The 27,585-nt window shown below is 36.1% G+C and overlaps 2 protein-coding genes across 2 annotated transcripts in view; both read right to left on the bottom strand.

The window, feature by feature from the left end:
• Gr32a (Gustatory receptor 32a) overlaps nt 1–9,186 on the bottom strand; it is a 93,413-nt gene extending 84,227 nt beyond the window's left edge. The window contains exon 1 of the mRNA XM_075294752.1: nt 8,128–9,186. Within this exon, the coding sequence (XP_075150867.1) occupies nt 8,128–9,186 (1,059 nt within the window). The remainder of the gene's footprint in view (nt 1–8,127) is intronic.
• Nucleotides 9,187–25,146: 15,960 nt separating this feature from the next.
• LOC142224975 (uncharacterized) lies at nt 25,147–26,641 on the bottom strand. Its single transcript, XM_075294751.1, has 2 exons — nt 26,515–26,641; nt 25,147–26,303 (listed from the first exon to the last, which is right to left on the bottom strand). Exons 1-2 carry the CDS (start codon nt 26,639–26,641, stop codon nt 25,147–25,149), a joined length of 1,284 nt encoding a protein of 427 aa, XP_075150866.1.
• Between the last annotated feature and the right edge of the window lie 944 nt (nt 26,642–27,585).

Genomic DNA, 27,585 nt, shown 5'->3' with positions numbered 1-27,585 from the left:
GAGCTATATCTAAATCTGAACCGATTTGGCTGATATTTGGCAAGTTTTTCGAGACTCGTAAAATATTCGGACGTACGGAATTTGAGGAAGATCGGTTGATATACACGCCAATTATGACCAGATCGGTGAAAAATATATATGGCAGCTATATCTAAATCTGAACCGATCCCAAAATCAATAGGGATCGTCTTTGAGCCGAAACAGGACCCTATACCAAATTTTAGGACAATCGGACTAAAACTGCGAGCTGTACTTTGCACACAAAAATACACCAACAGACAGACAAACAGACAGACAGACAGACAGACATCGCTAAATCGACTCAGAATTTAATTCTAAGACGATCGGTATACTAAACGATGGGTCTGAGACTTTTCCTTCTTGGCGTTACATACAAATGCACAAACTTATTATACCCTGTACCACAGTAGTGGTGAAGGGTATAATAATGATTGAACATTTTTACATTTTTAAATTGAAAACATACTTCCAAATAAAAAATTAATAATTTTCGGAAATAATTAGTTTCATTGGTTCATTAAATTTTGGCTTAGATGTAAAAAAAATAATTCTATATAGTATAATAATAATATATGTAATTATAATATAATAAAAAATAAAATAAGTAAACAATAACACTATAAATCATTGATTGCCTCAATTAAAAATTAATTAAGTTTTTCGGCCAAAATCAATCCAAATTTTAATTGAATTTATATTTTGATTTGATTAAAATGTTAATTGTATCTGTTAATTTTTTAATTGAGTACGTTTTCAACATCAGATTTTTAATTAGAAATATTTTGGCGAATTTGTGTGGGTAGCTCATTTGTATCACAGGCGAGAGTGAGTAAGTTTTTAAGTTCGTACTCATTCGTGAATTACATTTTTTCGTTTGTTTTGTAAGTATAATAGTCGTGAACGTGCGTGAGTTGCATTTTACATCGTGAGCGTGCGTGAATAGTTTTTTTTATGAATCGTGAGTGTGTGGAAGTACGTTTCATTGTTCGTGAACGTGCGTGAGTAGTTTTTTTTCGAATCGTGAGTGTGCGTGAATAAGTTTGTTGTTCGTGAACGTGCGTGAGTTGATATATCCCGTCGTGAGCGTGCGGTAGTCACTATTCTGCAATCGTGAGTGTTTATCTTTGCAGGATTTTGGTTCGTGAACGTGAGTGAGCGTGAATCAATAAAAACCTTCGTGCGTGAATGTTACGAATTCATTCGTGAGCGTGCGTGAGTGTGAGCAATTCAAAAACGGGCGTGCGTGATCGTGCGTGAATGTTACGAATTCATTCGTGAGCGTGTGTGAGTGTGAGCAATTCAAAAACGGGCGTCCGTGATCGTGCGTGAATGTTACGAATTCATTCGTGAGCGTGCGTGAGTGTGAGCAATTCTAAAAAAGGCGTGCGTGATTGTGCGTGAATGACATTTTGAATTTGTGAGCGTGCGTGAAAACTCCCTCACGCGCACACCTCTACACCGGAGGTCAAATCTGGGGATCGGTTTATACGGGGTCTATATATAATTATGGACCGATGTGGACCAATTTTTGCATGGTTGTTAGAAACCATATGCTGACACTATGTACCTAATTTCAACCGGATTGGATGAAATTTGCTTCTCTTAGAGGCTCCGCAAGCCAAATCTGGGGATGGGTTTATATGGGGGCTATATATAATTATGGACCGATGTGGGCCAATTTTTGCATGGTTGGTAGAGACCATATACTAACACCATTTCACCCGGATCGGATGAAATTTGTTTCTCTTAGAGGATCGGCAAGCCAAATCGGGGGATCGGTTTATATGGGGGCTATATATAATTATGGACAGATGTGGACCAATTTTTGCATGGTTGTTAGAGACCATATATTAACGCCATGTACAAAATTTCAGACGGATCGGATGAAATTTGCTTCTCTTAGAGCAATCGCAAGCCAAATTTGGGGGTCCGTTTATATGGGGGCTATACGTAAAAGTGGACCGATATGGCCCATTTGCAATACCATCCAGCCTACATCAATAACAACAACTTGTGCCAAGTTTCAAGTCGATAGCGTGTTTCGTTTGGAAGTTAGCGTGATTTCAACAGACGGACGGACATGCTCAGATCGACTCAGAATTTCACCACGACCCAGAATATATATACTTTATGGGGTCTTAGAGCGATATTTCGATGTGTTACAAACGGAATGACAAGTTAATATACCCCCATCCTCTGGTGGAGGGTATAAAAATTCTATCGAAATGAATATTGAATTAAATGGTGTTAACTATATTTTAAAATAATAACAATGTGTAAAACTTGTTTTACATTTGTTATAAAATTAATATTTTTCAGTCTCATTGTTACGTGTTCGTTCTTCCATATATGTAAATTTAAGCAAGAATTTTAGTTGTGTTTCCCCCTGAAGTCTTTTGTGGTTTATCAGTTAATATTTCAAGATTCTAAATTGATAAAATCAGCTGCTTTCTTTTGCCCCTCTTTGTGTTATCTCCCTAATACCGAAGTGGTCTTGTTTTTTCTATATCCAAATATGAATTTTTGTGTGGTGTTTGTTAACACTAGTTTACACTGAAAATGTACATTTAATGACCTTTGTATTTTGATCTGCTGAATTCGAAAATTTTTGTATGGCACCGTTTTTGAGATATCCCGTTTTGTTTAGTTTTTCTGAATTTTTTCACTAAACAAATTATAACTCGAGCTAGAAATGTCCGATCATATCGTTGTTTGTACTCGAATGCGAGGTATTGAGATGACGAATAAACGTGTATAATTAGATCTGTGATAAGTTAAGTGGTTCAATATATATCGATGAAAATAGGGCGAATTTTCAAACCAATCTTATTATACCCTCCACCATAGGATGGGGGGTATATTAACTTTGTCATTCCGTTTGTAACACATCGAAATATTGCTCTAAGACCCCATAAAGTATGTATTCTGGGTCATGGTGAAATTCTGAGCCGATCTGAGCATGTCCGTCCGTCTGTTGAAATCACGCCAACTTTCGAACGAAACATGCTATCAACTTGAAACTTGGCACAAGTAGTTGTTATTGATGTAGGTCAGATGGTATTGCAAGTGGGCCATATCGGTCCACTTTTACGTATAGCCCCCATATAAACGGACCCCCTAATTTGACTTGCGAAGCCTCTAAGAAAAGCAAATTTTATCCGATCCGTCTGAAATTTTGTACATGGTGTTAGTATATGGTCTCTAACAACCATGCAAAAATTGGTCCACATCGGTCCATAATTATATATGGCACACATATAAACCGATCCCCCGATTTGGCTTGCCGAGCCTCTAAGAGAAACAAATTTCATCCGATCCGGCTGAAATTTGGTACATAAAGTTAGTATATGGTCTCTAACAACCATGCGAAAATTGGTTAACATCGGTCCATAATTATATATAGCCCCATATAAACCGATCACCAAATTTGACCTCCGGAGCCTCTTGGAAGACCAAAATTCATCTGATTCTGTTCAAATTTGGTACGTGGTGTTAATATATGGCATCAAACACCCATGCAAAAATTGGTCGATATCGGTCCATAATTATATATAGGCCCCATATAAACCGATCGCCAGATTGGACCTCCGGTGCCCCTTGGAAGAGCAAAAATCTTCCTATTCTGTTGAAATTTGGTACGTGATGTTAGTATATGGTATCCAACAACCATGCAGGAATTGGTTCCTATCAGTCCATAATTATATATAGCTCTCATATAAACCGATCCCCAGATTTGACCTCCGGTGCCTTTTGGAGAAGCAAAATTCATCCGATCTGGTTGAAATTTGGAACGTGGTGGTAGTATATGATATTTAACAACCATGCCAAAAGTGGTCCGTATCAGTCCATAATCATATATAGCCCCCATATAAACCGATCCCGAGATTTGGATTTGGAGCCTCTTGAAGGAGCAAATTTCATCCGAGTCAGTTGAAATTTGGTACATTGTGCTAGTATATGACCGTTAACAACCATGCCAAACTATGTCCATATCGGTCTATAGTTATATATAGCCTTCAGATAAATCGATCCCCAATCACACAAAAATTGGTCCATATCAAGTTCAATTGTATATAGTCCCCATATAAGCGACCCCCATATTTCAATTCTGGCTCTCTACGTACCGTGCAAAAAGTCCATATCGATTCGTAATTATTTGTAGACTTACCTATACATAACTTTTTTGTCTAATATATACCACGTATGGACTAACTCACAATTTAGAAAACGATGTTAAGAAGTTTTAAGATACCACAACCCAAGTAATTCGATTGTGGATGACAGTCTTTGGTAGAAGTTTCTACTCAATCCATGGTGGAGGGTACATAAGATTCGGCCTGGCCGAACTTACGGCCACATATACTTGTTTTATAATGACTTTATATATAAAATACAAAATTTGCAATTTCATGAAAATCGGATAGAAAGTACGTATTCTAAAAACCCCCCAAAAAATCGGAAGATCGGTCTATAGAGGGGCTATACCAACACATGAGCCGATAACCATCATTTACTTCACACCTATTTGTGGTCCTAAAATACCTATGTATTTGAAGTTTAAGGCAAATCGGATATAAAATACGGTTTCTAGAAGCCCTAGAAGTAAAATCGGGATATCGGTCTATGTGGGGGCTATATAAATACATGGACCGATAGGCACCATTTTCGGCACTCCTATTTGTGCTCCTAAAATACCTCTAGATGTCCAATTTCAGGGAAATCGCATAGAAACTATGGTTTCTAGAAGCCCATGAAGTAAAATTGGGAGATCGGTCTACACGGATGAAAAAGACTGTTTTTCATATGTTTGGCTATAAACATTATATGTTTGGAACACAAATTTTTAAACACAATATTTTTGAGTGCAAGCATATAATGTTCATAAACTAGCATAACATGTTTGGGACATATATGTTAATATGTTAGAACATATTATGTTTGGGACATAAAATGTTTGTAAATATAATATGCTTGGATGCAAACATATATTAATTTAGAAATAGCCTATAAACATATATGTGTTTAGTAGCTTGGAGCGCTATTTAACAGGGAGCGATATTGAATTAAGTTGGTGGTTGTTGCTTGTTATTACAAAATTAACATTTTATTTTTCCTTGGGCAATTGATCAGCTACTTCTTTGATCCTTACAAACTGTGTGGTCCGCTGTTCGAATCCCCGTCCGGCAAAAGGTAAAATTAAAATAAAAAAATCATACAATTGAATAATTTCTTCTACAATGTTTGTATTACAGAAAAAGGTGCTAAGAACTAAAAAATCTCGTGGAAGTGAGAAAGATGTGGGGGAATATACAATTGGGCAGAAACAAAATTAGCACCTATATTACCTGTTTATTATTAGCACCTATATTACCTGTTTATTTTCATAATTCATTATGATTGTAAATATATAAATAAATAAATAAAATTTTGAGCACAATATTGTTTGGGAGAATTTTTTTTAAGCATATAATATTTTTGGGTGCAAAATGCTTCCAAACATATTATATGTTCACATAATAACATATTGTTTTTTGGAAGACAACATTATTGAATTTGGATGCAAAAATACAAAATGTTTGGAACTTAGACTACCCAAACATATATTGTTTAGACCAATATGCTTTCAAACATATTATATATTGGAAGAGATCAAACATATAAATGTTTGGGCAATACCCAAAAATGTATATGCTTGAAGCAAATATGTTTGGGAGTATATGTTACAGAAGCGATTTTTTGTGAGCGTGTATATGGGGGTTATACCAAAACATTTTCAGCACACCTACTAAAATACCTTTAGATTTCAATTTTCAGCCAAATCGGGTAGAAAGTACAGTTTCTAAAGGGTGATTCTTTTGAGGTTAGGATTTTCATGCATTAGTATTTGACAGATCACGTGGGATTTCAGACATGGTGTCAAAGAGAAAGATGCTCAGTATGCTTTGACATTTCATCATGAATAGACTTACTAACGAGCCACAACGTCGAATTTTCAGTGAATGGGCCCTAGAAAAGTTGGCAGAAAATCCGCTTTTTTATCGACAAATTTTGTTCAGCGATGAGGCTCATTTCTGGTTGAATGGCTACGTAAATAAGCAAAATTGCCGCATTTGGAGTGAAGAGCAACCAGAAGCCGTTCAAGAACTGCCCATGCATCCCGAAAAATGCACTGTTTGGTGTGGTTTGTACGCTGGTGGAATCATTGGACCGTATTTTTTCAAAGATGCTGTTGGACGCAACGTTACGGTGAATGGCGATCGCTATCGTTCGATGCTAACAAACTTTTTGTTGCCAAAAATGGAAGAACTGAACTTGGTTGACATGTGGTTTCAACAAGATGGCGCTACATGCCACACAGCTCGCGATTCTATGGCCATTTTGAGGGAAAACTTCGGAGAACAATTCATCTCAAGAAATGGACCGGTAAGTTGGCCACCAAGATCATGCGATTTGACGCCTTTAGACTATTTTTTGTGGGGCTACGTCAAGTCTAAAGTCTACAGAAATAAGCCAGCAACTATTCCAGCTTTGGAAGACAACATTTCCGAAGAAATTCGGGCTATTCCGGCCGAAATGCTCGAAAAAGTTGCCCAAAATTGGACTTTCCGAATGGACCACCTAAGACGCAGCCGCGGTCAACATTTAAATGAAATTATCTTCAAAAAGTAAATGTCATGGACCAATCTAACGTTTCAAATAAAGAACCGATGAGATTTTGCAAATTTTATGCGTTTTTTTTAAAAAAAAAAGTTATCAAGCTCTTAACAAATCACCCTTTAGAAGCCCAAGAAATAAAATCGGAAGATCGGTTTACATAGGGGGCTATACCAAAACGTCATCAATCAATTCCATTTTATCATTAAATAGTTCTGACATAATTATAATGCTGTGACCGAAGTTTCACAATGATACCTATACTGGAAGTATTTTTGGACCGGAGGGATTAATTTGAGGGGCCGAAATACCACTGTAATTAACTAACTTTAATATAATGAACATAAATGCACGGTTGAAAAAGACTGTTCTTCATATGTTTGGCTATAAACATTATATGTTTGGAACACAAATTTTTAAACACAATATTTTTGAGTGCAAGCATATAATGTTCATAAACTAGCATAACATGTTTGGGACATATATGTTAATATGTTAGAACATATTATGTTTGGGACATAAAATGTTTGTAAATATAATATGCTTGGATGCAAACATATATTAATTTAGAAATAGCCTATAAACATATATGTGTTTAGTAGCTTGGAGCGCTATTTAACAGGGAGCGATATTGAATTAAGTTGGTGGTTGTTGCTTGTTATTAAAAAATTAACATTTTATTTGTCCTTGGGCAATTGATCAGCTACTTCTTTGATCCTTACAAACTGAGTGGTCCGCTGTTCGAATCCCCGGCCGGCAAAAGGTAAAATTAAAATAAAAAATCATACAATTGAATAATTTCTTCTACAATGTTTGTATTACAGAAAAAGGTGCTAAGAACTAAAAAATCTCGTGGAAGTGAGAAAGATGTGGGAGAATATACAATTAGGCAGAAACAAAATTTTGAGCATTCAGGTCGAAAACCTATGTTGTTAGCACCTATATTACCTGTTTATTTTCATAATTCATTATGATTGTAAATATATAAATAAATGAATAAAATTTTGAGCACAATATTGTTTGGGAGAATTTTTTTAAGCATATAATAGTTTTGGGTGCAAAATGCTTCCAAACATATTATATGTCCACATAATAACATATTGTTTTTTGGAAGACAACATTATTGAATTTGGATGCAAAAATACAAAATGTTTTGAACTTAGACTACCCAACCATATATTGTTTAGACCAATATGCTTTCAAACATATTATATATTGGAAGAGATCAAACATATAAATGTTTGGGCAATACCCAAAAATGTATATGCTTGAAGCAAAATATGTTTGGGAGTATATGTTACAGAAGCGATTTTTTGTGAGCGTGTGCTTAGAAGTATTATATAAAAAATATTGTGCCGATGGATAAAATAGTGCTAAAATAAATATAGTGAAGGATTTCATTATAACAGTTGTTTTAGCGAAATTTGATGAAATATGCGAAAATAATAATACCTGATCTGTGGCTTCACCAGAACATCGTGACAACAATGCCAACATGGCTGTATGTACGACCAAAAACGCAAAGCATATCTGCAGTATATTAATAGACATTCCTTGTTGCGTTGTTATCTGCACAAAAAGGTTATACGTCGTTGTTGTAATCGAATAAAAGGCGTACCCCATATATACGACCAATATCAAGCTGCAATTCTCATTAACAGATTTGTAAAGACGCAATAACTTATTATATATGCGAAATGTGAATAGCGAGTCATCGGGAAAGTTCTCCATTGCCGGAGGTGGTGGGGCGGCCAACCAACTTTTATTTGGTATGCGTGTACGAAATCGTACTTTGAGTTTTTGTTGCTCCTTAAATGTATATCCCTTCAAGATGGAATTTATGTAAGCGAACCGAACGGCCACTAGACGCAACATTATGGATGCATATACTATAAATATGGAGGATAGCGCATTCTGCAAGGAATACACACTGATAATAATGTACGAAGTTATGGTTAGCGGTTCATCTATGAGAAGGATTTTCAAAATCACAATATATCCTTGGAATGCCACAATGAGAAATATAAATAGCACCGCGAAACCACAGTTATTCGTAATGTTTGCAGAGAATTGTCGATTAATATCGTCATCCACCTTTAGAGTATCGTTCAACAATTTTAAAAAAGATTTTGAATTTCGAGAGCATATAAAAACGGTCGTGGTATAGGAGACGATACAAAGAAAAATTTCGATCCAGTAGTTAATGTTGTCAGTTTCGCGATAAGAGGAGAATAGTTGTTGCGAACCTCCCGAAAATAGGTTGTATAAATTGAATATAGTCATGGCGTGAACTAGAACATGGACAATCGTGGAATACAGCCGATAGACAATCGTTGGTGGACCAAGTTCATATTTCGATATTTTATCATACAGGGGCAAAAGCCCTGTTGCCTTCAATATAATTAGTATACTTGAGATATCGTTCAGGAATGTCTCCGATTTGTCATTCGATGGTGGATCATTCTGTTCAATTGTATCTAATCTCTCTTGCTGGTTTGGTGAGGATTTCATTTTGTGTTGCTTGATACTAACAATGCACATGTCTGTCTATACAATCGAATGGGTGTCAACTGTTAATTGTCCTAGAGTAATGAATCGACAGGACCTAACCAGCAACGAATAATTTCCTCAATTTACATAATAAACAATTGTATACACTTGTTCCAAGCTTTTATCCTAATTGCTTTTGTTTTATCAAATAATCAGAAATACCTACTAGAACGAATAAATAGTAATGTGGGTAAATTGATTTGGGAAAATTTCTTGCCGTTTATATTGTGGAAATCTATGATGAAACGATTTAGTTAAACGCATTGAAAAAATATTGAACTAAGATGTAAGATTGTGAAAACAAAATTTTAGTACACTGAAAAAAACAGTGAACCCACCAGGAAGAAAACTTTTGGTTAAATTTAGAAAATTTTAAATATTTTTAGAAAACTAAACAGTATTATAAACGCAGGCATTACGCCGATATCACAAAAATAAGTAAATATTTTTCGACAAATTTAAGAACATTTATAAGACATAATTAATTTTTTTCACTTGTTGAAGGATTTGAAGCAAAATTTACAAATTTAAATATACAATAAACTATTTTGTGAGAAATACGAATTTAGTAAATCTTTATGCTTAATTTGTGTATAATTTTTTCCCGTTTTTTTAGTTCGTTTAACTAACGTACGCAAAAATATATTAGAGTAAAGGAAACTTTCTCCAAACATAATAATTCCATGAACTAAAATAATGTTAAATTGGCTTTAGTGAAATAGATTGTTCACTTTTTTTGAGTGTACACAAAACTTGCAAATATTAAGACATATTTCTTCGAACAAACAAAGTTTTTGCTAAAGGTTTTTGACGAACATCGATGCTGAAAATTAGTTCATGGTAAATTGCTATTAGTAGATTAATTTCCTTTTTGAGTCAGAGGAAAAAAAAGAAAACAGTTTTGTTCTTTGAGATTTAGCAAATAGAATCTTCGTTGAGAAGCTTCTCCATCCTCAACTTGACAGTTTGGTGCGGTTTATGGTATGGTGGAGTCAATGTCTCATTATTTTTCGCAAATGAGATTGGATCAACAATTGATTGAATGTGAGACCAAAGATTTCATGTCTTTAAACTACGAATGCATTTTTTGCTTAGAATAGAAGACGCATTTCTCTGATTTTATTTTTTATTTATTTATTTATAACATTAGACCAATAAGAAGGTATTTCTTTTTTAGTTCAATGTATACACCTTAAAGAAAGTCATTAATTGTAATTTAATTGTAAGAATTAGTATGTCATTATTATCAAATCCTAAGCTAAATAACAATAAAGGTTTATATTTATTAAATAAAACAATAAAATTTTAGAATTAAAAATTTAAAAATTTGGTCTATGTTATATGTATTTTTAGAAATATCAAGCAAGTAAGAGAAAAAAGGAAGGTATAGATATACGAAGAGATAAACAAAATTGTGTGAAACAAAGCATATATTGAAGAGCATCAAAATTGCGATAGTGACTTGACGAAACCCATTGTTTTGCGAGATCCTTTCGAGTTAAATCGCAATGTTACGAGCGGAGTTAGCGAATGTCAGCTGCAGGCTATCAAGCATTTTATAGTTGAAACTGCAAATTATATGAATACATAACATTAACTCAGTAATTAAAAAGATATTGAAATACTTCAAACTTAAAACTGTTTTTTCTTGTTACATTTTTTAAACGTTGCGGTAATGAATTCCACAATTTGATCGAGTTAACGCAAAAAAATCTGCTGGTGTTGGTAAACCTGGATCTTGGTATTATAATAGTTTGACATCTCGTTGAGTAACCAAAAACTATTTTCTCATATAGGTTAGGTTATACAAGAAAACCAAATTCCTATACGACAAATAATCCTCTAGGTCAATACCAAGAATCATTTTGCGCCATATCGCATTATTATACAATACCAGTAACTTATGCATTGAACCAGCGTCAAGCTTACTATTTACTTCGGCAGAATAAGTTATTAAAGGCAGAATCAACTGAATGACAAATTTACGTCTAATCATACACCGCTCTGTCGATGTATGATTAGATGGAACACGCAATTTACGAACAGTATACCTTACATATGACACTATTTATATGATCCTTACACGTCAAAGATGAATTAATGTAAAACCCCAAGTATCCCGCCCAAGGCCGTATTCAGGGGGGGATGAGGGGGATCCCCCCTCGATCAAATTGTGTGGGCCCCCCCCGAAATGAATGAATATTTTTATATAAATAAATATATATTTTTAGCTGCATAGAAAAATCTTATCGAAGATGTTGAAGAAAAGCTGGAGGTTTTATTTTGAAAAACGCTTACCTATAAAACTTGCACAAATCATAGAATACTAGTTGAAAAGCCCGCCAAACGACGGACAAATTTCATTTGTGGAAAATGTATTTCTGCTTTTTATGTGTGTTTGTTGTTCTTTTTGTGAACATGACTCGCTTTGTTTGGCCATAGCAACAACAACGAAACAGCCAAACACACATGTGTAAATGAAATGGCGCAAAACCTGCGAAAAGAACCTGCCTAATTCAGCGATGGAAGCAATAAAGAGATTTTTCCAAACGTGCATATTCTTTTAAAAATTTTGGTCACTTTGCCAGTTACTCAGGGATGGAAAATACAATTTTTAAGAAAGTACAAAAAAGGTATTTTTTGAGCGGAAAGGTACTTTTTACTAAATTTCAACAAAAATTTCACAGGAAGATTATTGTCAAAAGACTGAATTTTAAAGAAAATAAAATTTTTACAAAATTTTCAATTGAAATAAAATTTTGACAAAATTTTGTATAAAAATAAAATTTTGCAAAAATTCTATATAGAAATAAAATGTTGACAACTATTTCTACCGAAATAAAAAATCGATAATATAGAATCGCATTCTTTTTCAACTAAAACTTTCTTGAAGTTCAATAAAATCCTGTGTCTGACTGTGTCTTTTACAAAATCGAGATTTTCTTCCCACATGAACATGTCTGTTTTGCCATATTTGTAAAAGACTATTAGCAAATAAGGTTGATAAAGACTTTCTCAAAATATTAAAATATTTTGTCAAAGCTATTGTACCATAAATCTGATATCGACTCAAAAATGTCTACACAAAAGGTACTAAATCATTCGCGGGGGTACTACGGTACTGACCGGGGTGAAAAAGGTTTGAAAAAAGTACTATAGTACTGCATTTTCCATCCCTGCAGTTACTACGTGCTCATCCGAACGTTCATTTTCAACAATGAAGAGATTAAAGACGTATCTTAGAAATTCGACTAGCGAGAGTAGACTCAAAGGATTGGCATTAATGTCGGTTCATCGCCGAATAAATGTGCCGACTGAAGAAGTCATTGATTTATTTGCTGAAAAAGCCCGTCGGCTCAATTTAATATTATAACAAGTATATACAGCACTAAGTTCGGGCCGAATCTTAAATACCCACCACCATGAACCAAATATTAGGGTTTCCTTTGAAATTTCAGGAGGGCTTGAGGACTTGAGGATATTCCCGAAGATAAATTTAAAGATTTCACCTATGAGGACTATATCAGATTCTGGATTTATAAGAACCATTTTTGTTTGAGTTTTAGAGGAATTATTAACATCTCTTGTAAGTGTGCACGAAAATTATAAAATAACGTCTTGATTTGAAATCTTAAATCTGTAGAAGTAAAATATGGAAATTTTACATTGAGTTTCAAGCAATTTTCATGATCAGTGCGCCTTCTACACCCTCAAGAAGTGAAGTCGGTCTATATGGAGGCATTACCAAATGGTCGATAAAAACTTAATCCGATACACGTTTTTGTGAGCCTAAAATACCAGAATATTTACAATTTCAGGCAAATCAGATAAAAACTACGGTTTCTAGAAACCCAAGGAGTTAAATCGGGAGATCGTTCTTATGGGGGCTATACTAAAATATGGACCGATACTCACCGTTTTCGGCACACCTCTTTATGACCCGAAAATACCTCTAGATTTCCAATTTCAGGCAAATAGGATAAAAACTTCGGATTCTAGAAGCCCAAGAAGTAAAATCTTGAAATCGGTCTATATGGGGGCTATACCAAAATATGGACCGATACTCACCATTTTCGGCACACCTCTTTATGGTCCTAAAATACCTCTAGATTTCCAATTTCAGACAAATTGGATAAAAACTACGGTTTCTATAAGCCCAAGACCCCAAATCGGGAAGTCGTTTTATATGGGGACCATACCAAAACATGGACCGATACTCACAGTTTTTGGCACACGTATTTGTGGTCCTACAATACCTTTAAATATCCAGTTTCAGGTAAATTGAATAAAAACTGCGGTTTCTATAATCCCAAGAAGTAAAATCGGGAGATCGGTCTATATGGGGGCTATACCAAAATATGGATCGATAATCACCATTTTTGGCACACCTCTTTATGGTCATAAAATACCTCTAGGTTTCAAATTTCAGGCAAATTGGATAAAAACTACGATTTCTATAAGCCCGAGACCCCAAATCGGGAGGTCGGTTTATATGGGGACTATATCAAAACCTGGACCGATATAGCCCATCTTCGAACTTGACCTGCCTGCAGACAAAAGACGAGTTTGTGCAAAATTTCAGCACGATTGCTTCATTATTGAAGACTGTAGCGTGATTACAACAGACAGACGGGCATCGTTATATCGTCTTAGAATTTCTCCCTGATCAAGAATATATATACATTATATAGTCGGAAATCGATATTTCGATGTGTTACAAACGGAATGACAAACTTATTATACCCCCGTCACCATTCTATGGTGGTGGGTATAAAAATATTGTATACATACCTATGCATAAATAAAATTTTGTACACATGAGATTATATGAATATTTTTTTTTAAAGTTGAACCACCCCCCGAATTAAAATCCTGGCTACGGCCTTGATCCCGCCTTCCTAACATATTCCAGATTCGAACAACTAAGTTTGAGTACTGGCAAATTATCCGTACACCCTCAAAAAAAATCGCTTCTTTAACATATGTTCCAAACATATTTTGCAGGAAGCACATATATTATTGCATACTGCCGAAACATTAATATGTTTGTTTTATGTGAACATATTATATGTTTGGAAGCATTTTGAGTCCAAAAATATTACATGCTTGGAAGAATTTTTCCCAAAGACGATTGTGCTCATTGTCTAACATACTCGTAATTTTCACTTCCACGGAATATTTCAGTTCTTGGCACCTTTTTCTGTAATACAAATAATGTTGAAGAAATTATTCACTTTTATAAATTTTTTAAATTTTACCTTTCGCCTGCACCGAGAATCGAACCGAGGACCATACAGTTTGTAAGCCAACACACTATCCACTGGACTACGTAGCTGTTATAGTCACCAGTAGATAATTATCATTATAAGTTACATTTATATAGCATAGATTGCAGCGCCCACGAGCCCATGCAAACATGACATTATTTAACAGAAACATACATTTGTTTGCCACGTGGAGCAGTGGTTAGCATGTCTGCCTTGCATGCAAAAGGTCGTGGGTTCAATCCCTGCTCCGACCGAACACTTTTTTTATTTACACATTTATATTTACACTATATTAAATTTTTATAATGAAACTTCGAAATGTGGGTTATTAAAGATTTATAGTCAGTAACAGTGCTTGATATAAACGAAATTGACTGATTTTGGATAAAATATTATTTTTTATTGCAAAAATATCAATTTTGTAACAAAAAACTGTGTTTGGTACAAAACTTTAAAATTTGGGAGGAATTCAAAAACTCTAACAAAAGAAGAACGTGGAGTCGAGTATAAACATACATAAATAATTTTATAATAAAGGGTGATTCTTTTGAGGTTAGGATTTTCATGCATTAGTATTTGACAGATCACGTGGGATTTCAGACATGGTGTCAAAGAGAAAGATGCTCAGTATGCTTTGACATTTCATCATGAATAGACTTACGATCTGCCACAACGTCGAATTTTCAGTGAATGGGCCCTAGAAAAGTTGGCAGAAAATCCGCTTTTTTATCGACAAATTTTGTTCAGCGATGAGGCTCATTTCTGGTTGAATGGCTACGTAAATAAGCAAAATTGCCGCATTTGGAGTGAAGAGCAACCAGAAGCCGTTCAAGAACTGCCCATGAATCCCGAAAAATGCACTGTTTGGTGTGGTTTGTACGCTGGTGGAATCATTGGACCGTATTTTTTCAAAGATGCTGTTGGACGCAACGTTACGGTGAATGGCGATCGCTATCGTTCGATGCTAACAAACTTTTTGTTGCCAAAAATGGAAGAACTGAACTTGGTTGACATGTGGTTTCAACAAGATGGCGCTACATGCCACACAGCTCGCGATTCTATGGCCATTTTGAGGGAAACTTCGGAGAACAATTCATCTCAAGAAATGGACCGGTAAGTTGGCCACCAAGATCATGCGATTTGACGCCTTTAGACTATTTTTTGTGGGGCTACGTCAAGTCTAAAGTCTACAGAAATAAGCCAGCAACTATTCCAGCTTTGGAAGACAACATTTCCGAAGAAATTCGGGCTATTCCGGCCGAAATGCTCGAAAAAGTTGCCCAAAATTGGACTTTCCGAATGGACCACCTAAGACGCAGCCGCGGTCAACATTTAAATGAAATTATCTTCAAAAAGTAAATGTCATGGACCAATCTAACGTTTCAAATAAAGAACCGATGAGATTTTGCAAATTTTATGCGTTTTTTTAAAAAAAAAAGTTATCAAGCTCTTAAAAAATCACCCTTTATAAACATAAATTTAGTTAGGCGTGAACAGTTTTTTACTGGCATTGAACACCATCGCTCTAAAATGTCGGCTCAATTTAATATTATAACAAGTATATACAGCACTAAGTTCGGGCCGAATCTTAAATACCCACCACCATGAACCAAATATTAGGGTTTCCTTTGAAATTTCAGGAGGGCTTGAGGACTTGAGGATATTCCCGAAGATAAATTTAAAGATTTCACCTATGAGGACTATATCAGATTCTGGATTTATAAGAACCATTTTTGTTTGAGTTTTAGAGGAATTATTAACATCTCTTGTAAGTGTGCACGAAAATTATAAAATAACGTCTTGATTTGAAATCTTAAATCTGTAGAAGTAAAATCTGGAAATTTTACATTGAGTTTCAAGCAATTTTCATGATCAGTGCGCCTTCTACACCCTCAAGAAGTGAAGTCGGTCTATATGGAGGCATTACCAAATGGTCGATAAAAACTTAATCCGATACACGTTTTTGTGAGCCTAAAATACCAGAATATTTACAATTTCAGGCAAATCAGATAAAAACTACGGTTTCTAGAAACCCAAGGAGTTAAATCGGGAGATCGTTCTTATGGGGGCTATACTAAAATATGGACCGATACTCACCGTTTTCGGCACACCTCTTTATGACCCGAAAATACCTCTAGATTTCCAATTTCAGGCAAATAGGATAAAAACTTCGGATTCTAGAAGCCCAAGAAGTAAAATCTTGAAATCGGTCTATATGGGGGCTATACCAAAATATGGACCGATACTCACCATTTTCGGCACACCTCTTTATGGTCCTAAAATACCTCTAGATTTCCAATTTCAGACAAATTGGATAAAAACTACGGTTTCTATAAGCCCAAGACCCCAAATCGGGAAGTCGTTTTATATGGGGACCATACCAAAACATGGACCGATACTCACAGTTTTTGGCACACGTATTTGTGGTCCTACAATACCTTTAAATATCCAGTTTCAGGTAAATTGAATAAAAACTGCGGTTTCTATAATCCCAAGAAGTAAAATCGGGAGATCGGTCTATATGGGGGCTATACCAAAATATGGATCGATACTCACAATTTTTGGCACACGTATTTGTCGTCCTACAATACCTCTAGATTTCCAATTTCATGTAAATTGAATAAAAACTGCGGTTTCTATAAGCCCAAGAAGTAAAATCGGGAGATCGGTCTATATGGGGGCTATACCAAAACATGGACCAATAATCACCATTTTTGGCACACCTCTTTATGGTCATAAAATACCTCTAGGTTTCAAATTTCAGGCAAATTGGATAAAAACTACGATTTCTATAAGCCCGAGACCCCAAATCGGGAGGTCGGTTTATATGGGGACTATATCAAAACCTGGACCGATATAGCCCATCTTCGAACTTGACCTGCCTGCAGACAAAAGACGAGTTTGTGCAAAATTTCAGCACGATTGCTTCATTATTGAAGACTGTAGCGTGATTACAACAGACAGACGGGCATCGTTATATCGTCTTAGAATTTCTCCCTGATCAAGAATATATATACATTATATAGTCGGAAATCGATATTTCGATGTGTTACAAACGGAATGACAAACTTATTATACCCCCGTCACCATTCTATGGTGGTGGGTATAAAAATATTGTATACATACCTATGCATAAATAAAATTTTGTACACATGAGATTATATGAATATTTTTTTTTAAAGTTGAACCCCCCCCCCCCCCCCCCCCCGAATTAAAATCCTGGCTACGGCCTTGATCCCGCCTTCCTAACATATTCCAGATTCGAACAACTAAGTTTGAGTACTGGCAAATTATCCGTACACCCTCAAAAAAAATCGCTTCTTTAACATATGTTCCAAACATATTTTGCAGGAAGCACATATATTATTGGATACTGCCGAAACATTAATATGTTTCTTTTATGTGAACATATTATATGTTTGGAAGCATTTTGAGTCCAAAAATATTACATGCTTGGAAGAATTTTTCCCAAAGACGATTGTGCTCATTGTCTAACATACTCGTAATTTTCACTTCCACGGAATATTTCAGTTCTTGGCACCTTTTTCTGTAATACAAATAATGTTGAAGAAATTATTCACTTTTATAAATTTTTTAAATTTTACCTTTCGCCTGCACCGAGAATCGAACCGAGGACCATACAGTTTGTAAGCCAACACACTATCCACTGGACTACGTAGCTGTTATAGTCACCAGTAGATAATTATCGTTATAAGTTACATTTATATAGCATAGATTGCAGCGCCCACGAGCCCATGCAAACATGACATTATTTAACATGTGTCATGTTAAATAATGCTCCGACCGAACACTTTTTTTATTTACACATTTATATTTACACTATATTAAATTTTTATAATGAAACTTCGAAATGTGGGTTATTAAAGATTTATAGTCAGTAACAGTGCTTGATATAAACGAAATTGACTGATTTTGGATAAAATATTATTTTTTATTGCAAAAATAACAATTTTGTAACAAAAAACTGTGTTTGGTACAAAACTTTAAAATTTGGGAGGAATTCAAAAACTCTAACAAAAGAAGAACGTGGAGTCGAGTATAAACATACATAAATAATTTTATAATATAAACATAAATTTAGTTAGGCGTGAACAGTTTTTTACTGGCATTGAACACCATCGCTCTAAAATGTCTTTTATTTTTCGTTAATAATTCATTTTAAAGAAAATAAACTTTTTAAATTGTTTTAGATGCAAAACTCGCTGCCCGCTTTTATATTTGAAGGTGTCCGTCAACTCCTCGTGGACTACTTATTAATAAAGAACTAAACTTTGTTTTTATACATTTTACTGTGTAATTTATCACTATTTCCTCCTTATTTCATTTTACTGTCCCAACTCTAAAAAGAGTATAGTGCCCTTTCGTTATTTTTATGAAGACCCCTGATTTCTTTTAACGAACCAAGAAAAAAATTGTGCCCATAATGCCAAAATGGTAAACAAAACACATGTCCACACATACATAAAATGCTGCTCTCAAGGCGAAAACATATGCTGTTTGTTTTTCAAATGTCTATTCTCTTGCTTCCGAATGTATATTCTCTTTATTAAAATTAAATAATATTAGACTTAAGCATATCATATTTTTGGCCTTATCATAAAACAGTTGTCCGAAACAACATACAAGCGGTTTCACAGAAATTGTTCTCTTTGGATTCTTTCGCTGTGTTATGTTGATATCTTTCGTCAACTCTCCCGGTTTCCATCTCTATTTCTTTCTCTATACTCTCTCTGTCGCTTTGAATAAAATATCACAACATATGTATGTTTAGTCGAAATTTGTAAATTTATATATGTTTGCATTCACACATATGATTTTTATGGAACATTCATGCCACAAACATAATATATTCTAAGATATTAACATAGATGTCCCAAATATTTAGTGTTAGTTTAGGAACATTACATGTTTGCACTTAAATATATTGTGTTTTAAAATTGTGCCCGAAACACATTTTGTTTATATCGGAACATATGAAAAACATATTTTTCTAACAGTGTATCAATATGGTATCTACTTATAGGTAAAACCGAACATTTGTTTGGATTGAGAGACAAACCATTTGAATTCGCCCAATCCCACAATAACTGCAGCTCCTCATTCAACATCCCGACGGTATCGTCTATTGCCAATGCCTCCTTAGTTATGTACATATACGGTATACTTACATACCGAGAATACGTCATTATTAAGAATACTAAACAGAAATATTCGGATCATAGATCCTCCATGACCTTTAGTACCGCTGTAGTGCAACTGTGTGCCTCTCGGAATCCAGATTGAAATGGAGACAAAAGTATATTCTCATTCAGATATTTAGTAATCTGGGAAGATAGAATAGATTCGAAGATCTTTGACAAAACTGAAAGAATACTTTGGGTCTACAATCATTGGGGCCAATAGGTGATGTCATCTTTGCCACCTGTATATTTCTGCCAACTTTCCATATACTAGGAAAGTGGGACCTCGTTATGCAGTGATTGAAAATATGTGTCATAACACCAACGACGTGCTGTAGAATGAGTCTCAAGAATCTAACTGATACACCATCCTGATATAAAGCTTTTTTCCTTGTCCGAAATACGATGAACTTTTCTATAAAGTAGTTTTTATACCCTGCGCCACACAGTGGAACAGGGTATTATAAGTTAGTGCATATGTTTGTAACACCCAGAAGGAGACGAGATAGACACATGGTGTCTTTGGCAATAATGCTCAGGGTGGGTCCCTGAGTCGATATAGCCATATCCGTCTGTCCTTCCGTCCGTCTGTCTTTGAACACATTTTTGTGATCTAGTTTAAGTCCAATCGCCTTCAAATTTGGCACAAGTTCCTGTTTTGGGTCAGAATAGAACCCTATTGATTTTGGAAGAAATCGGTTCAGATTTAGATATGCACTAGGAGTACAGTTAGTAGTGTGCTAAATTTTATTGAAATCGGTTCAGATTTAGATATAGCTCCCATATATATCTTTCGCCCGATTTTACGCCATATGACCACAGAGGTCAAAGTTGTAGTCCGATTTATGTGAAATTTTGCACAGGGAGTAGAATTAAAATACTAAATATGCATGTCAAATTTGGTTGAAATCGGTTCAGATTTCTATATAGCTTCCATATATATGTATTTCCGATTTGGGCAAAAATGGCCAAAATACCCACATTTTTCGTATAAAATCGCACTGCTAAGTCGAAAACTTGTAAAAGTGGCTCAAATTTTCCTTTATTTCTAATACATATCTATCGACCGATAAATCGTAAATACACTTTTGCGAAGTTGCCTCAAAATTGGTTCAGATTAAAATGTTTCCCATATTTTTTACTAACATAGTGTACCATCCCAGGGCGTTAGCCGACTTAAATTTTAAGTCTATAGATTATAGCACCCAACACATTTGACGGATTTAATATAGTATAAAAATGTGGATTTACAAAGTGGTGCATGGACTTTTCTTACTTGTTTTCTTACAATTAAGTGATTCAAATAAAAAATGGGTATCTTAAAATAAAAGAAAATTTAGTTTGACTAAGGTCAACTTGTCTTTAATAATTGTGAAAAATTCTTAAAAATTTAAGAAATTGTTTTAAAATTGCTGTCTTTTGCATCTTGACAACAAAGCAAAAAAGCGTTTAAAAATAGGAGACGTTTTTCAACACTTTATTTTAAAGACGATTTTTAATTGAGACATAGCATAATTTCTACTTGAAGTCGAATTTGAATTTGAAAATTTAAGTTGTCGTTAACACGTTTTTAAAGGACTTTAATAGCACATGAAAAAAAACAGAAAAAACGAATAAATAAAAATTTGCTGCCTAGAATCAAGTACGCAAAACTTAAATTTAATAGACAATTCTTTCTTAAAAGTATCCTTACTTCATTTCTCCGCTTCTTTGGCTCGGAATCAAGGTTAGGTTAAAGTGGCAGCCCGATTAAGATTCAGGCTCACTTAGACTATTCAGTCCATTGTGATACCACATTAACTAAAAGTACCTATTACATATGGGCACTTCTAGTTTTAACCGCTGAACCTTCTCGATTATTTTTCTTCGCTGAACCAACCAGATTGTTCCAAAAATATTAGCAGACTGCTTAAGTTAACGTTTTCCAGATCCGCCAGTAATCTGAAGCTATATGCTCCTAAAAGTTGCTTGCCCTTTACATATAATGCAGGACACTCACACAAGAGGTGTTTAATTGATTCCTTTTCCTCCGCTTCATGACAGCTCATACAATAGTCATTATACTTAGCGCCAATAGTTTTTGCAAAATCGCCTATCAGGCAGCGACCCGTTATAGCAGATATCAGGAGTGATATCTGACGTCTCGAGAACATTAGCATATCTAGTGTGCGGTTTAAGTTGAAATGGGGCCATATTTGCTTGGTGTCGTTACAACCCTTTCAATTCTCCCATCGAACATTTGCCATCATAACAGCCTTCTCACGCAGCATGAGCTTGCAGGTAGCTAGGGGCATACCAACAAATTCTAGTTCCCCTGGAATATGTAAGGTAGTTGGCAGTTCCCCGGTATTTTCCTATGACCAGGCACCCATATTAGGTGAATATTGTACTGCTCAGCCATCTCATTGAGAGATTTGCGGCAGTCGATGGCCGTTTTCGAGTTGAGGAACACAGAGTCCAAGTATTTTATTGCAGGTTGACTGTCTGAGTATATATTAATGCCCACATTTTTTGGAACATTACTTCTCAGCCAATTCACCACCTCTCTTATTGCTAATATTTCAGCCTGAAAAACACTACAGTGATTAGGTAATCTTTTCGCTATTCGAAGTTCCAGATCATTAGAATATACTCCGAACCCCACTTGTCCATCCAATTTGGAGCCATCAGTGTAGAAATATATATATTCTTTATTCCCCGGGGTCTGTGTGCACCACGCCTCACTGTTGGGGATTAGAGTCTCAAACTTTTTGTCGAAAAGTGGACTCGCCAAAGTGTAATCCACTACGTTAGGCACATCTGGCATTATTTTGAGGACCGAACTGTGACCGTAAGTTTTTTCCGACCACAGCGATAACTCGCGCAACCGCACAGCCGTTGTTGCAGCTGACTGTTTGGCCAAAATGTCTAAAGGCAATAGATGCAACATGACATTAAGGGAATTTGTTCCTGTCTTGCTGAATGCGCCTGAAATACACAAACACGCCATACGCCGAACTTTATCTAAACAAGTCGGTTTCTGAAGTGCCGGCCACCAGACTACAACACCATATAGCATTATAGGTCTAACCACTGCCGTGTATAGCCAATCCACAATTTTTGGTTTTAGTCCCCACTTTTTTCCTATTGCCTTTTTGCACGAGTACAAAGCTACCGTTGCTTTTCTCGCCCTTTCTTCAATATTAAGCTTAAAGTTCTTTTCTTTTCAGTACATGACTAATTCTGTCATTGCAGGATTTACCCCAAGACCATTGTCTCTCGCCCACTTCTCAGTCATCCGGAGGGCCCTCTGAATAATATCTCTGATTGTGGATGGAAATTTTCCCCTGACTGCCAGAGCCACATCATCTGCGTATGGCACCACTTTTATCCTTTCTTTTTCTAGGGTAACCAGAAGGTTATTTATAGCAACATTCCAAAGAAGAAGTGATAGAACTCCTCCTTGGGGAGTGCCTCTGTTCACATACCTTTGTATGCTTGCTTGTCCTAGTGTGGCTGAAATACGTCTCTTCATTAGCAGTTCGTCTAACAGCCTAAGTATATATGGATCAACATTCAGAGTTGTCAGTCCATTTAATATCGAGCTCGGATGGACATTATTGAACGCCCCTTCGATTGTGTATTCTTTGTCGCCACGATTGTGTATTCTTTGACAGATAGTGAGCTTTCAATAAAGCTGACTAGTACATGTAATGCGGTCTCAGTAGACCTGCCCATCGAGTATGCATGCTGTCGTTTCGAGAACAAACTTGAATCGATGTTAGTTCTAAGAAAATATCTATTATCCTCTCCAGAGTCTTAAGTAGGAATGAAGATAAGCTGAGGTCGGAAATCCTTCGCCCTCGAGTGAGAGGCTTTTCCCGCTTTAGGTATGAAAACGACTTTTGATTCCCTCCACTTTCCTGGGATACATGATAAGTTTATACATCCTTTATATATCGCCGACAACCAGGGGATAATTTTATTAGTTACTGCTTGTAACTGCGCCGCAGTTATTCCATATAGCGCTTCTCTCGAACTGGATATAGCGCTTCTCTCGAACTTGCCACGGAGGGATCGCATGATTCCTTTTTAGTCGCGAGCAGACATGCCCCCCACAACCTACTAAGGTACGATCTGTCCCACTTACAGGCCGGCTCCTGTTAATTGCGCTAATCCATTACTTCTCTTGTATATTCGTCAAATAGTTGTTGCTTTTTCATATTTTAGGTTATATAATTCTTTTCTTTTTTCATCATGTAGAATCGTGCATTTTAATTTGGCATGACCTATGAAGTGTCGCCGTTGCGCCTTTAAGCCTGTACGCAACTCTTTCGAACACGTCATCTGCGAATGACAATAATGAATGTTCTTAGTCCTATTTTTATTTCGTTGTGATTTTTTATACCCTCCACCATAGGATGAGGGTATATTAACTTTGTCATTCCGTTTGTAACACATCGAAATATTGCTCTAAGACCCCATAAAGTATATATATTCTGGGTCGTGGTGAAATTCTGAGTCGATCTGAGCATGTCCGTCCGTCCGTCTGTTGAAATCACGCTATCTTCCGAACGAAACACGCTATCGACTTGAAACTTGGCACAAGTTGTTGTTATTGATGTAGGTCAGATGGTAATTCAAATGGGCCATATCGGTCCACTTTTACGTATAGCCCCAATATAAAGGGACCCCCAAATTTGACTTGCGATTGCTCTAAGAGAAGCAAAATTCATCCGATCCGTCTGAAATTTTGTACATGGTGTTAGTATATGGTCTCTAACAACCATGCAAAAATTGGTCTACATCGGTCCATAATTATATATAGCCCCCATATAAACCGATCCCCCGATTTGGCTTGCCGAGCCTTAAAGAGAAACAAATTTCATCCGATCCGTCTGAAATTTGGTACATGGTGTTGGTATATGGTCTGTATAATTTTGAATATTCAGGGAATATTCTTTTCCTAATATTGTTCAAGTACAAAACAAGAACAGTTTTAGATGGGACATAGGGTACTTGAACCGTATGTTGATTTGAATGATGTACAATGCAAATTTGTTCTAGCATAATGTTTTATTTCATTCACGTTATTTATACTAAATAACTGATGATTAATCGATATACTAAGTTATCTAGCCTATGCTATGCCAATGATTTAAGTAATATTTATGCTGACTTAGATATTAGTGTTAATGAACTAGTGCAGCAGAAGTCGACAACCTGTTCAATTGTTGACGGTGAAATTAGATTCTTTATTTAAATTGGTCGGCTATTGACTTCTGCTGCTTACAATGAAAATAATATTTAAATATATATGCTTGATAATATAGCAGCGTAAATGCTGTTTACTATGGGTTTAATGTTAATTATATTTATGCTATATAATATAGCAGCGTAATGATATAATGAAGCTGCGTTCTTGAACATTCTCCCCCACGTTGAACGCTGCAGGTTCAACTAGTAAGAGACATTTAAATTTCGGGTGACTGGGCAGTGTACGTGTCCGGAACGGTTTGACGTGGTTGTGGATTGGGTGGTTGGATTGATTCACCTCCTCTGTTCAGAAATCTCCATCCAAGGTAGAACATCAACAGCATTGAAGACATGATAAGAGTTGTGTAACTTATCGCCATATGATGATGTCTGTCGGAACGGTAGGTGGAGCGTAAAGTTGAAATGTCAGCTTCCTGTAGTTTGTTCTGGAGATCTGTTAGCTGCTCGGTATGGTTTATTAAAAGCTGATCAGTCGAGTTGAGAAGTGCAGTGGGCTCTCTCTCATGCGTTGTTAGATTAAATTTCGGAAAGCGAGAGTAAGATGCTTGAATAAAGCTTGATGCATTATAATGACCTCGAAGAGTGACTTCCGAGGTTTTAAGGGTGCAAATTGGTTCAAGGTTGATGATTCCGGAACCTTGGAGCGTGTATTGTAGAGTTTTTGTTCCGCAATCAGTGCTGACGTCAATTTCACATTTGGTAGCATAAATCCATTGGTTCTTGTGATGTAGTTGTTGCCAGATGATAGACTCCTTGTAAATGTTGAGTTTGCACTTGTTTGTTGGTTTATGTCTGAACATATCTACTTCGCACGAAGTCGCCATAGATCCCTTCGAGAACATTGCGTGATTATTATCGCAGATAAAAATGTCACTGCTTGGTTGCATACAGTTGTGAATGTCATCGCTGGAGAGTGGCATGTATTCATCTCGATGAAGATTGATCGCTAAGTACTCTGTTTGGGGGTGTATCGCAACAAGGGTGCCGTTCTCGTTTGCGGGCCCCGCAAATATCTTCAACAACTCAAACGTTTGCTGGTCAACTAGAGGAAGTCTTATCTCGAACATAACCTTGTCTTTAGTGACTGCTGCCTTTGCTCGCATGATTTTGTAGAATTGAATGAGGTCAATGTCATCGAAAGGTAGAACTCGTGATATCGGTAGATGAGCCTTGATTACGTTAATTTCTCTTTGCAGCTGATCCGGCGTTAGTAAGGATGGGCTGATCCTACCGTGATGAGAATCTGTAAGAACATTAACGATTTCCGCTTCAACTTGGCGTAGTCTTGTTGCTGCTAGAGTTAGTTCGTTGGCAAGAAGAGCTACTGTGTGAGCTATCCTTAGCTGAGCTTTGTCTTATACCACTTGGTTATGTATCGTCGATATGGTGGTTTGGACTTCATTTATTCTAGTTTATTATATTCAAGGTCGAGTCGATAATTGAAGTTTGATTGTGTAACAGCGATGTGAGGTGGCTTCTGTCCGTCTCTGCTCTTTGTATCGTATTGTCCATTTCGGTAGCATAGTCCGCGTCTAGAATTCCAAACAGAGATCTTGCGACATTACCGACAATATTTAGAGCACCTCTACGCAATCTCCTTGGCATGATGATATCTCTATCTTGGATTAAATCTGTTCTAGTTTGCTTGAGATGAGATGCGAAGTTGTTACACATTGCTTCGTGAGGAGACATTTTGCATAGATCGGAGAAAATCTTTATACCGTCAGCGAAGTTGTCAATTTCTGATCTAAAGGGTATAAGATTGTAGTAGACCATGAGCTTCCATTCTGCTGTGGCTATCCGTGCCGTACCAATACCTTCCAAATATCATCCGGGTTTTGTTTCAAATGGTTGTGGTCGCATGGGATTGCATAATACAACCGGTAGTATCAGAAGAGCCAGTAGTGTTGTGCACAATAAATTAAAGTTATTGGGCATCGATCGTTTTGATGTGTTTGGCTTCTGTTCATCTGTTGGCCTTGTTCTTTTGTGATCCTCCTTTTCTTTGATATCATCATTGAATAATGGCGCTAAGCGATGGATTGGTCGTTTAATTACACCTAATGAAGTTTTGACATCGACTACACGCACGTTTCCATCTTGTCCTTTGTAGGTTTTGATGATGCGTCCAAGTGGCCATTGCATGACCGGTACGTTATCCTCCTTGATGATGACAAGTTGGTCGGGTTTGATATTTGCTGAGGTCGTCCTCCATTTGTGTCTCTGTTGGAGTTGTGACAAATATTCACTGGACCACCAATAAAGGCGTCTGTAGTGAGATCTGTCACAACTTCCATGTGGATTGCCTTTGTGGCAAAACAGCAAAAGACTGCGATATACACTTTGTGTGGACGCTTTCCCCTAAGCTTGTAGTGTACCCAAAATGGACCGCAATAATCTACTCCAGTGTTTAAGAAGGGTCGACATGGCGTTATTCTGTCTTCTGGTAAATCACCCATTATCTGTTGATACATTTTTGGTTTGGCCTTTGTACAACGAATGCAATTGTGAACTGTGTTCCTTGCCATTGTTTTGCCCTTTATAATCCAGAATCCCCTTTCTCTTGTAGTATTTAGCAACGTTTGTGGACCGCAGTGCTGGTTTTCATTGTGCAGCATCACGAGGATTAGTTTGAC

This window comes from Haematobia irritans, chromosome 2 (assembly GCF_050003625.1).
Source record: "Haematobia irritans isolate KBUSLIRL chromosome 2, ASM5000362v1, whole genome shotgun sequence".
Lineage (NCBI taxonomy): Eukaryota > Metazoa > Arthropoda > Insecta > Diptera > Muscidae > Haematobia > Haematobia irritans.
This window is presented reverse-complemented; position numbering and strand designations above follow the sequence as displayed.